The sequence below is a fragment of the Episyrphus balteatus genome, chromosome 4 (genome assembly GCF_945859705.1).
Source record: "Episyrphus balteatus chromosome 4, idEpiBalt1.1, whole genome shotgun sequence".
In the NCBI taxonomy this organism is placed as follows: Eukaryota; Metazoa; Arthropoda; class Insecta; order Diptera; family Syrphidae; genus Episyrphus; species Episyrphus balteatus.
The window spans coordinates 60,484,086-60,500,478 of NC_079137.1; the positions used below are offsets into that span (position 1 = coordinate 60,484,086).

At 29.3% G+C, this 16,393-nt stretch overlaps 1 protein-coding gene across 1 annotated transcript in view; it reads right to left on the bottom strand.

Moving 5' to 3' along the window:
• Positions 1 to 3,963: 3,963 nt before the first annotated feature.
• Positions 3,964 to 16,393, bottom strand: part of LOC129919295 (uncharacterized) — a 66,133-nt gene continuing 53,703 nt past the window's right edge. The window contains exons 2-4 of the mRNA XM_056000150.1: positions 4,886 to 4,977; positions 4,568 to 4,816; positions 3,964 to 4,507 (exon numbers count right to left, since the gene is read on the bottom strand). Of these exons, the coding sequence (XP_055856125.1) occupies positions 4,011 to 4,507; positions 4,568 to 4,816; positions 4,886 to 4,977 (838 nt within the window). The 3' untranslated portion in view covers positions 3,964 to 4,010. The remainder of the gene's footprint in view (positions 4,508 to 4,567; positions 4,817 to 4,885; positions 4,978 to 16,393) is intronic.

Sequence of the window (16,393 nt, forward strand, 5' to 3'; positions counted from 1 at the left end):
AATTTATTTTTATACCAACAACATTATTGTCGATTTAATATAATAATTATTATTATTCAATGGAATTATATTTTTTTTTTGTTGTACATTTCTTTTATATAAATGCTAAACACACTATAATAATCTGCTACTCGATCGATGATGTAAAATTTTGAACGTGATGTTGTTTAGATTTTTAAGTATTATACATTAAAAAAAAAATAATAATGGAATGATAACAGCAAAAAAGGAATTTAATAAATAAAGAAATATATATTTATATACTTTACATTAAATTAGTTCAATTTTTGTTTATTTCGAAGAAAACATCTTGAGGTTGAGACTGAATTTGCAAAAGATTTTGAATAATTATTTTGTATCGCCGTTCTGTAGTTCTATTTCGTATAAGAAAAAAAACATGAAGCTTTACCTAGAAATTAAAGCATTTCACGTAAAACTGATGAAATTACAAATTAACAGCTTAAATGAATTAAAAAGCTACAACCTAAAGGAGTGTATCGATTCACTAAAATATTGGCTATAAACTAGTTTTTTTTTTATATTTCAAGAAAATTAACGGTAGGTTTACCTGCCGTTTACGAATTTTGGTAAAGTTTTATAACCAATAAAAAAAAAATCAGAAAATTTTTGTGCCACATTCTTAAAGGGGCCGCACAGTGCGGCGACTAGTGGAAAAAAATCAAAAAAAAGAATTTGCCAAAAATGTGAAGCAAGTATGCCAAATTCAAGGTAATAAGTCTGAATGAATAAATCGACAGTAAATTTAAGATAAAGTTCAATTTTCTGTTGTCAGAGATCCTCAGAAGATCAATAAAAAAAAACAAACAATTAGAGTAAGATTTGTAGTTACCGGTTAAAAGACCATTTACTGAAGAAAAAAGGAACATATGATATTTTTTTTGCTAGGTTCACATTCAGGAGAGAAAATATAATTATTCTAACTGCATATTTTTTTTTCTACATGTAAATTAAAATTTTTTTTGAGAGCTTCTTTGTTCGTGGTAAGTACTAACTTTGATAAGCCATATATTTTGAGAGGGGTCAGATGGGAAAAAAGTGTTTTTATTTAAGGAAAGAAAACAATTATATCTTTTAAAAAAAGTAAGTTTTGTCTGCAGAAACTTGCGCTTTCTCTTGCAACAAGTGTTTGTTTACGAGTATTTTTTACATAATGTGTTCAGCTAGGGAGCTTTTTGATGTTTGTTTTTCCAACCCAACAGCCCGATTGCGTGGTGTTTTGCAGTTAATGAAGTCAAAACTAAATATGCAATCAAATTTAGAGCCTGAAAATCAAGAAATCTTAGCAAAACACTTGTTTTTTTATTTTTTTCCCGAATTCCCATACATACAAGTTCCTGGATCGAATCATGTATACAAAAGTAGGCGTGGCAGGGGGCGAATAGGGTCGACACTATTTTGTACTTTTGAACGCGCCTAGATAATTAAATTTCTTCAATTTTCTTCAAATTGTGCAAGCCGTTTTCTAGATATAAATATGCACACTCAGAAGTGGGCGTGGCAGGGGGCGTGGAATTTTCGCTAAAGTTTGTAAAACGTGTTGTTATTACATTTAAAAACAATTTTTTTTCCAAACTCAACTTTTTTTTTTTAAATTTGATTTTTTTCCAACATCTCCATACAATCAACGCACTGTGGGCCGGTTAGAGCGATCAGGAAAATGCACTAGGAAAAAAGAAACAATATGAAATTGAATATTTTTGCACGCGTTTTGGACGCGTTTTGCACGCGTTTAGGACGCGTTTTGGACGCGTTTCGAACGCGTTTAGTACGCGTTCAGGATGCGTTTTGGAAGCGTTTTGAAGGCGTTTAGGAGTGAGTCTTACCCGAGGGGAGACTACTAGTTTTTGTTCGCCACTAAAAATATTACCTGATAAATATGGGTAGATTTCCTACGTGAAAAACTTTTTCGCATGGAACTCACAGTAGAGGAGAAGTGATATCACGAGTTAAAGTAAATACGCTACCATTGAGTCTTGTGGTGAATAATTTTTCGAACAAGTTACAATTTAAATCGAAACAATTTTAGATCAAACTAATAACAGACCTTATTAAAGTCTTATTTTGCGCAGATTTTGGCACCAAATTTAGATTTGTTTCTTCTTTTTTGACTTAATCCGTCTCAGCTGTGAGACTGTATAATATATGAACATAATGATGAAATAAAAGAAAATCTGGGAACCCAGATAGAATTCGATGAAAATTTTAATTTTTTAATAACAAATTAAATACCTACACATTGTTTAGCTTTTTTTTTTGTAGCTGTAAGTGTAAAACTTATTGTTAATTTACAGTTGCATGTTTATAAATTTGAAAATCTTTTCAAAGTGGTAGTTTTTGAAAGTTATTCCGCTTTTCAATTAAAAAAAAATTTCAACTTGTTAAATGGGCCCCAAATTCAGTTTTCCCGGGGTCCCAGCAGTTCATTTTTCACCTTTTGGCCGCAAGATAAATCTTCCATCTTCAGTTTATTTTATACAATGTGAATGAAACTCACGATTATTTATATTTATTTATTTATTTTCCTGGTGAAAAAAATATTCCACATACTCCACAGTGACCCTGCAATAATATTATTAAAGTAGAATTTTTATTTACAACAACATATTAAGTTGTAAAAGCTTTGTGTGACGACAAATGGAAGAGCTGGTGAATCGTTTGGCAAATTCACTTTCGCAAGTCCAATTTTCGTAACCATATACAACAAACTATAAAACTTTTGCTTTAAGTTTGATCTTGATCCAGATTTTTCTCTGCAAATAACCCTCTAAAAGTTCAATTTGCCCTTTAATTTATTTATTACGCTTTATTATATCGTTTCGGTTCCGTGATTTTTGTCACTTTAATTTTATTATTGTCATTAAGAGTCTTTGTACTATTTTGCATTATACATACCTTTTTTTAATGATCTTGTTTACCTTTATTTAAAAATCAATTCGTAACTGACCTAGTTACAGTGCATAAGCACACTTTAAAGCTGTTTTTCTTAATTAAAAAAAAAAAACAAACAATAAATTCAATTGCAATTGTGTCATCATTTCAACAAAAGTGTTGAATTCTGCCAAATGTAGACTCAATCAAAAGCTTTGTAATGTACTTAATGAAGTCCCTTCTGACCCAATTTCAAAACTCATATATGTGTGGATCAGAATCAAAACCCATTATATCCACTTTTCAAAAAAAATGACTTAGGTATGAGGTTTTGTTTCTAGTATTCAAATACATACGTTGCGCCCAAGTTTGAGTCTCTAACTACATTTTTTGGCGTTGAAATCAGACCACAAAGTTAGAGGTTAATTTCAAAACCCATTTCATCCACTTGAGTTTTTGTTTCAAAACCCATTATATCCAAACAATTTTATTAGCATCAAAATCCATTATATCCATTCAAAATATTATTTCTAAAATAAATTTGAAATTCAAAAACCATTTTATCCATGGGATGAGATTAGATGGGAATATCCTAAAATTTATACGGATTTTTGAAAAAAAAATTTCGGCATTTAGGTTTGAATTTATTTGTTCAAGAAAGTAGGCGTAGTTAAAAAAAAAAGGAAATAAAGTTTTCTCGTTTTTAATTGAGTTTTTTTGAATGCCATATTTTCTTATTTTGGCCTGAAATTCAGAGGTGATTTTCAAAATCCATTATATCCATATTTGTTTTGGGTATAGCTCTAAAACTAAAACCCTCAGATCACGATTTCTGGACTTGAATTGTAGGGAATCCTAATTGAATCAATCCTGCATTTAAAAAAGTACTAAAAAATGTTTCGTTTACGAGATACAAGTTTTTCTCGATTTACTCGAAATCAAAAAAAGTGGATAAAATGGGTTTTGATTCTGATCCACACATATGTAGGTTATTTTTTCAATAAATTAATTATTTTATTTCTTAAATTAATCAGTCAATATGTGGTGTAAAAGATATAATAACAACAACAACACTAACACAATATTATTTTTTTTTGTTCATTTTCAAATTACACAAACTATCATCTATAATAAAGAACAAAATGTTTCGGATCCGTAATGACCATTGTAAACCGTTTATGTACATTGTGTGGCACTTGATATGCTATAATTTGGTTAGTATTCGTTGTGTAAGGATATTCGCTAATAGTTGAAGCATACAATACTCCACGAACGTCTGACTTTCGACGTTCCATATAACCCATTTTATAGTTATGGGGCCATGTCTGCGGTACAGTCGATACAAGATTACATTGTTCCGGGACATGTTCTGCATAGAAATTGTTACTGAAAGCAGCATTATAAAATCGTGTGCATAAACCGTGCGAACTCAGAGTCCCAGGAAGAATTCCAGAAGCATATTGATACATTCCACAAACACCCATATTCCAATTCTGGTGACAATTTCGTGATAACGTTCCTTTGTCTTTGCTAGTGTGAATGCATTGGACATTTTTAGCTGCCACAGTGGGGTCGAATTTATCGAACCAATCAAAACCTGGTCCAGCCATATCACAAGCTGTTAGAAATTTTTAGTTTAGAGTAATTATTGTTTGACTTTAGTAAAATTCTGGCTTACCATCAAGTTCACCTAATCTCTGATATCCATATATCGTTCCAGCTCTTATGGCCATTCGAGCTCCAAGACTGAATCCGAAAATGTAACCATTGCTTGGATCGTAACCTCTTAATTCAAGTTCTACCAACTTGTCTTTGAGGATTTGTGCTAATATATTGACATGATGAGTTAACATTAGATAATGTGGAAGTGATGCTGCTAGTTCATAATCCATACAAATTATGCATCCTCCTCGATAAATTTCTAGATCTTAAGTTTTGAAAAAAATTAAATTTATTTTCAAGAAACAAGACAACATATAGGTAAAAAGAAACTCACTTGTCTGAAGGTCTTCTATCCATTTTTCTCGACAACTTTCTCTCCATCCGTGAATGACAATTGCGTATCTTGATGCATTGGCTCTGCATTCTCTAAAATAAAAATTTCAAGGTTTTAGTTTTAAAACTAAGTTATATGTTGTGCCAATTTTAAAACAAAATTGTAACAGAGAGCAGAAGATAATTATAGTGTTTATTAACAGAATTCGTAAAAGCGTTGATGAAGACAAAATGTTATTAAAAGGATGTCAAAGGACAACCCTCCTTCGCCCTCCGCCTAAACGATTTTTGTCTTGTTTCAAACCCACCTTACAAACTCTAGCTTTTGTCGAACTTTGTTCAAATTACCCTGATTAATATAATAACAAGTTGCAACGGGATAGTTTAAAAATAAGTTGTTGGCAAAATTTGACTTAAACATCAATTTATTTGACTTTTTGTTGTTCTGAAATATTTAAGGAGGAACTGATTCATATCGTCGGCACAAAGCTAAAACCGCGAATCTGCATTTTTGGACATTTCAATTTAGTGGATCTTTTAACTTGTTATCGGTCCATCTATTCACTGCATCGACCCCAGTCCTCTATCTGTTGATCAGCTGCCTAAACTACAAATTTCCGTTGTACGAGTTTCCATAAGATTGCATGAGTTTCCAAAACTTTGAAACCGTTTTTCTCAAAACTACAATTTTGCAGATTCGTGGGTTTTGGCGTTGTGCCCACGATATATGTATACCTATATTTTTTTTTAATTTTTGATGACTTTTGGCAACCCTTTGGTTATGATTTATGACCCAAATTATTTCTGTAGGTTTAAGAAGCTGAATTGTAAAGTGAATTCACTTCTTAAGATCGTACTTAGACTTTTTTGAAACTCATAGGGAAACTTACGTTTTGAATATAAAAATAACTGTTGTACGATTGAAGTTATACCAGTGCCAATCCGGTTTTCAGAAGGCAAAAGTTGAACAAATTATTAGCAGCATAAGGGTGGTGGGAAAATTTAGGATAAATGGTATATGAAAGAGGAAAAATAAATTGCCCAATTGGTGGGCGGAGAAGTGCGGTGAGTGTCAAAAATTATGGTTTTTTACGATTTCTGTCAAATTTAAACATCCTATCGAAAAAAGTCAAATGCAAAAGTTGTAGGTAGTATAAATGTCTACAACTTTTACTCAAACAATTTTTTTCTATAACCTCAAAAATATTGCACAAAATTCAAAAATACGATTTTTTTATTTTTTATTTTTATCTTTTACAAAAATAGTTGGATTTTAACAAAACTTGGTTAAAAACTACTTTGTAATGTTTTCTATCTATTAAAAATGTTTTTTGAGCAAAAGTAAATTTTTGGATTTTTGACGAATTTAATTTTAAATGTTTGGAATGCAATTATTTAGCTTAAAACCGGTTTTTGAGATTGTGTGGAAAAACTATACTTTTGTATAGTATATGTATATAATTGAAAAAAACAAAAAAATTATTTTTAAGATTGATTTTTCCGTTAATGACAGTAATATTCGCGAGAACTAATTTTCCATAGAAACCAAATTATACTTTTCTAATGGTCATTGACCTTTTTAATTTGAATCAAGCACTAGAATAGCTCTAACGTTTTTTGAGATATTAAATTTTGAACGTCCCAATAACTATTTTTCTGATTTTTGGCATGATAATATGTCAAAAACGTAATATGTCAAAAACGTGATGTGATAGAATATACTATAACCAATGAAGATAATCAGATATTAATTTGTTGTTTTGTTATCATAATTATTTAAAGAAATAACTCGTTTTTACACTAAAACTTGAATTTTCCGCTACTGGGGTCTTCAGGAAATTCACATCTTTGAAGACCTATCGCAAAGCGGCACATCAGTACACAAAAATTAGTTACATGTTCAACGAACCAGGACTATCTATTGCTATCTATTTCGATGCACTAAATCAGAGGTTTGACCTTACAGCTGCCAAAACCACACACAATTTTGCTTATAACAATAAAATATCATATGTATTAGGATTAAAAGTTTATTTTTTGTGATATTAATATGATAAAAAATATGGTCAAAACGTCGTCGTTTCCTGGAACGCTTTAGACAGTTTTTGGTATTTTTAATCAGAATCCTATGACTGGAAAAGAATCCTGACATGCATATAGGAGTTGGACAAAGGAATAAAGTCGTGTATAATTTAATTAAGATCTACTACCTTAATATAACTATTTATCATTCAGTTTGATGATACTATTTTTAGACCCCTTAAGTCGTTTTTATATCTCGCTTAGAAAGTGCACCTCCCATACAAATTTGTCAATTCAAACCAAATAACTCGAAAACGGCTCTAACAATTTTGATTAAACTTTGCAGACGTAATATTCAAAACGATTGCAACAAAACTGCATTTTTAGTTTTTCTCAAAAAAGTCAAAAAAGTGTACCTAGCATACAAATTTTTCAAATTATACCAATTAACTCGAAAATGGCTCTAAGGATTTTGATTAAACTTTACAAACGTAATATTCAAAGCAATTGCAATAAAACTGCATCTTTATTATTTTTTTTTTTTCAAAAAAAGTTAAATAAAAAAACCTTTTATTTTTCATTTAACAAAATTTTGCCCTAATGTCGGCTCTTCCCCAACATCAACAAAATTTCTTTAATTTTAGAGGCAGCTCTTAAAATCTACAAGTAAACTAACATAAAAGTGTTTTAAACTGCAAGAGCAAGTACGTGCGACCCCAGTCGTGCATTTTATTTTAGATAAAAATAGCTTTAAAGGAAAAATTTTGATGTTTGTTCTTTTCTGCATTAAATATATACCGTTTTTAAAAAGGTATAAACCATCTCTCTAAGGGGTTCAGTCAGGACATGCATGCTACATATTTTAAGTTTTATTTGATTTTTCATGCTCGTCCTGACTAAACCCCTGGCCCTAGAAAGATAATTTATACCTTTTTGAAAACGGTGTTTAATGCAAAAAAGAACCTGAAGAAATTTTTAATTTTGACGGTTATAAGTGGCATATGATCACGACTATCATCTAAATCTTTGCTTTAATATAGAAATTGCAATTGTTTGTTCTAATATTTATAATTTTAAATATAAATGCAATTAAATCAATAGTGGACAACTGGTCCTTCGTATTGAACATTAAAGTACATGGTTGCTGCTTTTATATACTGTGTTCTGTTTTGGCATATAACTAAATAAGTTTTCGATTTAATATAGCTTTTTACGGACTTTAGTCCAAACAAAAATTTGGTTTGATTTCTATACACGGGCCGTTTGTACGCGACACTACTCGAAGTGTCTTGCACTCCATATGTTTTGATGCAGAAATGGTCCTTAGGGTCTAAATAGTAAGAAAAAAGCTTTTTTTAAATTTTCTATCGAGCTATTCGTTTTTTATGAACTTAATAAGTTATGAAAAAACGTACTTTTACGAACTTTTTCACACGTTTTTGTTAATAACTCTGTTAATAATAATGGTAGAAACTCAAATAATGGCTCTATTTTTAGAAGAAATATGCCTCTTTTTAACGGCATTTCAATCAAATTAGTAGCATTTTTAAATCTTCAGATATTCGAATCTAAGTCCGTTCATTTTTTCTGCCCAATTCGATTTAACTAATCAAAAAGTTTTTTTTTTATAGAATCGCAAAAAATTTTTACATTCCTTTAAGTTTTTTGGTAAGTTTATGGGTAAGAAAATTTTTGACTAACCAAAAAACTTAAAGGAATGCAAAAATTTTTTGCGATTTGCCATGAAACCCAAACGAACATAAGATTTTTTTTCATAGAGAATATTCACCAAACATGTTGAATTGATTTTAGGATTTCAAGGAGAAGAAAAGCGATATCGAAATGATTTAAACAGATTTTAAAAGAAGAAACTTAGATCTTGAAGAAACCGCTAGAAATGTAATTATAAAAAATTATCACGCAAGATGACATAACCTCAAAAACTGTTAAAAAAGGGTATTTCTCATTTTCTAACGGTAATATCTCAAAAACTTGATGTGATGGAATTTTTTTGACTTCGGATTCAAGTTCAGCATACGAAAAACCATTTGAAAAGTATACCCTGACTTCTATAAAAAAAAACTTTTTGATTAGTGAAATCGAATTGGGCAAAAAAAGTGAACGGACTTAGATTCGAATATCTGAAGATTTAAAAATGCCACTAATTTGATTGAAATGCCGTTAAAAAGAGGCATATTTCTTCTAAAAATAGAGCCATTATTTGAGTTTCTACCATTATTATTAACAGAGTTATTTACAAAAACGTGTGAAAAAGTACGTAAAAGTACGTTTTTTCATAACTTATTAAGCTCATAAAAAACGAATAGCTCGATAGAAAATTTTAAAAAAGCTTTTTTCTTACTATTTATGGAGTGCAAGACACTTCGAGTAGTGTCGCGTTCAAACGACCCGTGTGTAGTGTATAGAATTTGTATTATAAAACCAATCATCTCCTTCTTTATTAACCCTCTGTAGGCACACCTCTTTTTTGAGAATTTAGTTTATACTTTTTAATGTCGCTAGAACTTATTTCGGTCTCACTATTTTATAGAGAATTATATATGAAATTAATGTAGAATTTTCCGAGGAATTCAAATATTGTATTCACAATTCCAAAAAAAATTAAAATAAGATTTAAATACAAATACAACAAAAAAAACACGTATACGCCATAGTGAACATTTTTAAACATATGGCTTAAAACAAGAAAGACATTTCTGAATAGTGCCAACTTTTTACATTTTTTTAACAGAATGGTGTCTAAATAATTTGTGTTTTTGATTTATAAAAAAAAAAATAGAAATTTTTTATATTTAATTTTAAGTGAAGTTAACTGTTTTAACTTTAAACTGACGATATGTACCTTAATTTCTCAAGAACATTAATTTTAAGTCATTTTCTATGTTAATAAATGTTCGTTTTTTATAAGTACGGTGTTTTGTGTTTTAATGCTTAATGTTAAAATCACACAAGAAATGTTCCATTGATTAAAGATTAAATAAATTAACCAAAACAAAAAAAAAAAAAACTAGCCCAACTCACAAGGAAATATTTTTGTTTACTATTAAATAAAGGCCATCGAATAAAATGTGCGTATTTTAAAATGACACCTCATTCTTTTAGTAGACATTAAAAACATGATTGCCAACTTAGTAAATTTTAAGTAGAATATTGATCTTAAAGATGCCCATAAAATATTCAAATGTCTAGACTAGAACTATTTAATAGATAATATCAAAAAAGTTTATTTTCCATAATATTGTCGTTGATGTTATATGTAGGTAATACTAAAAATAACTGCTCTGATATTTATAAACATTTTTTTCCGCGTTTACTGTCTATAAAAATGTTTTAATTTGCCATTATGGTAAACCGAACTGACATTGATTCATATCACTAAAAGTTAATATGTAGATCGAACTTTAAACAAAACTCTCACTTTTTTTCTACATCAACGCGCAGACTGCAATAGAGTAAATCAAAATGAAAAATCCCAATAAAACGTAATAAAACTAATAAAATGCCTAAAGCATTAATTCTTTCACCTCAGTTGTATCTTTTTTTTTTGTTTTTAACCACTTTTATGTTAATTTACCCTGATAAACTGTTCGAATTTTTGGCATTTTTGTGTAGCACACTTGGGGGAATTTTTTTTTTTTGTTTGAATTAATTAATTCAAAGCTCACAAGAAACAAATTGATACATTGTATAACTTTTCCATCTTTCACTTTTATAAACTATCACCATCGATCGGAATTAGTAGCAATTTTTGACTTACTCGTTTTCTATAAAAGAAGTCACTCGTCGATACCACGAAGAAAAAAAGTATCCTTTTGCAAAGGGCACCACCAAAAGGATACAAACGAAACCGAATATGATTTTTTCGAACGAAGGCTTTGTCATTTTGAAGAAATTTAAATTTAACTGGTGCTCTGAAATCGCGCTTCTAAACAAACCGAAAGCTGGACCTAGACTAAATCCAAGAGAAATTTTAAACTCAAGATACTTGTGTTATTTCACCGCAGAAAGTCAAAAAGACTAAAAAAGATATGAGACACTATGATGCTTAAAAGTCCGGAAGATATTGACAGAAATAGATGAAATTCTTTTTTCGTTACCTAGACCTAAAGACACCGAATTGAAGCAAAACAAGTTACATTAAAGATACTCTTGTAGTAGAAGAAGAAGAAAAAAATATTTAAAAATTTTAATCGGATTTTACCCACGCGTCATTAAAAATTATGTCGTCGATAGTCTATTGATTTGTTTAAGTCGAAATTGGCACTCTTAAGTTTTTTGTTGATACAATAAAATTAATTAAGAGTTGTAAGAGATATTTTTGGAGATTTGTATCTTTGTAAATTGCAAAAAGGGAAATTTAGGTACCTTTGTTTCTAGTTGATGATGACTCTTTGAGAGATTTTGTTTTTTAAAGAATGATGAAGATCGAAGGTCAATCAATATATCGGACAGACTGAATTTGATGGAATTTTTTTTTTTTTTTAATATTCTTTGAGTGGGTTGATATATATGTTTGTTTTGTCTGGGTTTTATTGCTATTTTATTATTGAAAAGAAATTAAAATTTTGTTACATAAATTTAAAGCACGTTTTATTTATTTAAAATAATACTTTCACTTTCTTTTTATCGGGTTAGCCTAATTAACTTACATTCCATGAGTTTGGGTGAATAAATTACATTGTAATATATTTAATCTTTATAGTGAATAATAATATTCTAGTCGGAACCGGAAAAGGTTTCAATTAGGAATTAGCTTAACTTTCAGATCTTGTATGAAAACTGTCAAGCAAATCCATTCTTCTTAACAAACCACTTAGCAGTATATAGTTTTCAAGTTGATATCATAACCGTATTTAGAGGAGGTTATGATTTATTTTCTGAGAAAATCAAATGAAATTTTGGTTCCGAATTTTAAGCATAATACTATAGGCAAAAGTACTTTTTTTTTAATTTTGCAAAAAAAAAAAAAAAATTATAAAATAAACAATATTTTATCTCTTTTTCTAATTGATATAGAATGGTTAAATGTAGTTTATTCTATAATATATGAACATTGTAGTGATGTTATGAATTATATTTTTATATTTATGGCACATCGAAAATTTAAACAACTGCGTTACTTTATTATAAATTTCAGTTTTATTTATAGAGCCATTTAATTAAGCTCTCCAATATCGCAATTTTTAACTATGTATACTAATAACGTAAGCCTCCGATATTGTTATATTACAGAAACATTAATTTCAATCAAATATTCTAACTAGTTAATATCATTGTTTTGATAAAAATTAACTTACAAACTTCAACTTTTCTAAAAAGTGGAAAAAAGCAAAAAATTAGTTCATATTACAGTTAAAAGTTTCAACTTATGATCATCAATTGAGACGAACGAGTACGAAGCCAAGACATTTTTAAGTATCTAATCAAAACAGAAATATTATCAGAATAGCTGATGACCAACAGTAACGCAGGGGTAATCTTAGTAGGTACCAGAGTAGTATCTTACCTACAAACAATTTGAATTGTCAATAAGTTAATACTACGAGATTAGAAAACAAATAAAAAAGGTTTAGTAACTTAAAAATATATCCTAAAAAAACTACCTTACGAATTTATTCTTTTTGGTAACGCAGTGGAGCAGTAACGCAGTTGTAAAAATCTAGTTATATCGTAAATATGAACATAATTGAAAAACAATAAATAATTTTGTCACTGTCAAAAGAATTAGCATGAAAACTTTGTATAAGAATAATACAAATGTCATCTATATTTATCTCATCACAAATGCGGTAACTCAGTGGTCACGGAATAAGAACTGCACTTTTTTCAATGACTTTAAAGCTTTTAATAATGTCTAGCTTATTCACCCTGACCAATGGCAATAATTTATTCAAAAAGTTACAACAAGTCGAACGATAACGAAATGGTAACGCCGTCGCCACAGTGTAGCTAAAAAATATTTCATTGCTGAGGATACAATCTAAAATATTTTTAATTATCTAATATTATTGAAATAAGTTCTTACAACACCATTTACGAAATATTATGAGACTGATTTTCTGGATTCTGGGACAGCAGAATTTTATATGAAAAACACCTGCGTTACCAAGATTGACCACAATATAACCGTAATTTGCGAACAATTCATTTAAAATTTAATTGATATTCTATTTTAAAGATTGTTGTATTTAAAACTCGCTATATATAACTTGCGATATAGGTACTAGGTATAATATCAAGTTATGCATTCGTACAAAAAAAAAAGTTGAGATAACATTTTTCCATGGCATTACGATGGTAGAGAATGCCAAAAAAGTGGGTCCAGGAAGTCCGTCTGTCTGTCTGTATAAGGAGTTACAGCCTAAACGGATGGACCGATTAATGTCAAACTTGGTAAGTAGCGTTATTTGGCGACTCTCCAGAGGGGTTTTTGGAATTAATTTTTTTGGACCAAAAATAACGGTACTTGTCATATACCGATTTTAGTAGAATTGAAATATCTCGAAAACGGCTCCAACGATTTTGTTTTAAAAATTCAAATGTTAGTTTAAAGCTAAGGTCTATCTTTCAATGAAAAAATTTTTGTTTGAAAATCATTATTAACGGTACCTGCCATAGAACCGTTTTTTTTTTCAAATCCGACTACCTCCGAAATTTCTTATTCTTTTGTGAGGAAGCATTTATACAATATTCCAAAAATACAAATTTCCAAAAAAATAATTTTTGGATTTTAAAAAAAAATTTGAAAATTTGAAAAAATGGAAAATCAAATTTTCGAAAACGCGACATTGAATGTCTTTGAAATTTTGTTTTTAGATGTTGATTAGTGATTTCTACAAAATAGAATTACAATTTCATTTTAAAACATTTTTTCCAAAAAATTATTTATAAAAAATTAGTTTTTTAAAAAACGGCTCTAACGATTTTGAAAATTTTTTTTCTAAAAATGCATCTTAACATATCAATCAAAACTGCATACTTGTTTTGGAGGGCAATTTGATTTCAGATTTTATTTTATTTTTTTAAAAAACGAATTTTATTTTTTTTTCCAAAAATTCTTAAAAATTTAAGCAACTTTAACTCTAAGAGCAAGTTCGTGCGACCCAGTCGTGCATTTTATTTTTTCATAATTTTGTACTTTTTCATGATGAAAAGTTAAATTAAACCAAAAGAACAAAATTTTAGTAATTTGATCCAGTAACATTTTGTTTGCAAAAAAAAAAAATGAAGGATAAAAAGAGTTATTTTAGAAAAAAGAAAAAAGGAGGAGAAGATTATTAAACAAAGAAAAACATTTTTCTTAATATAATGACATTAAATCTAATCCAATACAATTACCTACTCCAAGTTCTTAGTTATAAAGATTTTGCACGAAGTGTCTTTATTTTCACTACAACAGGTAAAACTGAAACCAATATGTGAAGATGATACACTGATCAAAATTGAAACAGGAAATACAAAATCCAAAAGTCCCTCAAAGCGATATTCCTTTCTACTGAAAAAACACTTTAATTTTATGGAAATAAAAGTAGGTAATTGGTTAGTGAACATTTTTTTTTAAAGAATAGATTGAAGATCAAGCATCAAGGACAATAGCGTCGGTTTAAAGGAAAAACTCACTAACTGCTATTGAAATCGTATGTAGTTAGTGAGTTTTTCCTTTGGACCGACGATATGTAAAATACTAAAAAAGAAAAAAAATTAATCTGGCACCATATAAAACAATCCAATTGAAAATTCAATTAACTAAAATAAATTATAAGTAGGATACAGATACTTTGACCGAAAATCCCCTTTTCCCAATTAGTTGGATAATAATACCTATAACCTACTTAAATTGACCCCTTCATTCAAGTTGATAACCAATGTTCGAAGATGCATATATATAATCCACTAACGTAAATCTTTTTTTATTTAAGGAAATCCCCTTAAAAGCAATTAAATGAAAGGTGCAACGTGCAATCGAACAAGCACAATATAGTCTAAAGTACCAGCAGCATCTTATAGACAGGAACAACTTTGTACGTCTACCACGTTCCTACATACATACAATGCCTTGAGATGAAGTGAAAATTAAATTAAGCCATTTTCGGGTTATCTACCTTATCCATAGACTGCATATCGAAATCCCATTATCCTAATTGGAATTCATATGATAAAGTGAAGTTTCTTGCGTTGTGAAGTTGAATAATTTGAAATATTCAATTTTGACTCCCTCTTGGTTTGTATTCGAAATCTTATCGGAAAGACACAACTGACAGACGCAGACAGCACGACTCGGATTAAAATGTCTCAGTCAGTCAGTGCGATGGTTCTCCCCCAGGAGTTTACCCGATAGATTACTTCTTTCTCTATTTTAATTCAATTTTATTCTGTTAGCTCTGTGATCACCAATTAGAAGCAACGCGTCTCAATAGATATTGGCAATTGCGTTCTTGTTCAAGTGGCAGTGCTTCTTGTGGAGTTTCGAGATAAAAACAACACTTAGAACACTCTCATAGAAGAACGTTGACTTCCTCTTTGCTTCTATAAGCAAAGACCAAGACCAACCACCACCACCGTGTCGGCAAACAGTTGTATTTATTTATTTTTATATGAAGTTTATTATGTTGGACAAAATCATTTTTTTATTTGAATTTGATCCACTTGAGATAGAATCTTTGTATTCAATTGGGTTCTTTGTAGGAAAGATGAACATGACTGCAGTGCCCTAAATATTTATTGGTTTTGACGTTGACTGACACTTGACAATCAAAACAAAAGGGTAAAACTTAACTTTGAAGGGTTAATTCGAAATCGATGGATACATTTTTTTGAAAATGTATACAAAATCTATCCAATTGAAGTATGTTCTATCCAGGGTTGTAAGAAATCATTTTTTTTAATGCATTTGTTTTCCATTACAAATTAAAAAAAAAAATCATGCAATTCACACGTGGTCGAAGTGAAACCTTAAAAAATCATTTTTCTTGAAAAAAAAAATTACACCATTAAAAAGCTTACAAACTGTCCTGAAGAATTAAACCATACTTAATTTTTTACAATGCAAAACAATAATTTTTCATGAAAAAAAAGCAAACAAATTTTTTTTTTCTTTTAACACCATTAAATCCATTTTTTTATGGCAACTTATAATAAATTTTATATCATCTGAAAACTTATTTTTTAAGCTCAAAATATTTATATCGACCATGTCTATACAACATCTACAAAAAAAGAGTTAGAATTTTTTGAACCCAATCAGTTTTCATCAAAAAAGCAAAAAAATCAATCTTTTTTCTCTTCTAACACCATTAAATCCATTTTTTTGAATAACAACCCATATAAAACTTTATATCATCTTAAAGCTTATTATTTCACGTTTTATATGAAATTTCAATCATATTTCTACGATGCCTACAAAAAAGTATAAGAATTTTTTTAAAGCCAACCATATCGAAATTTCAAAATTAGAAACTTTGAAACT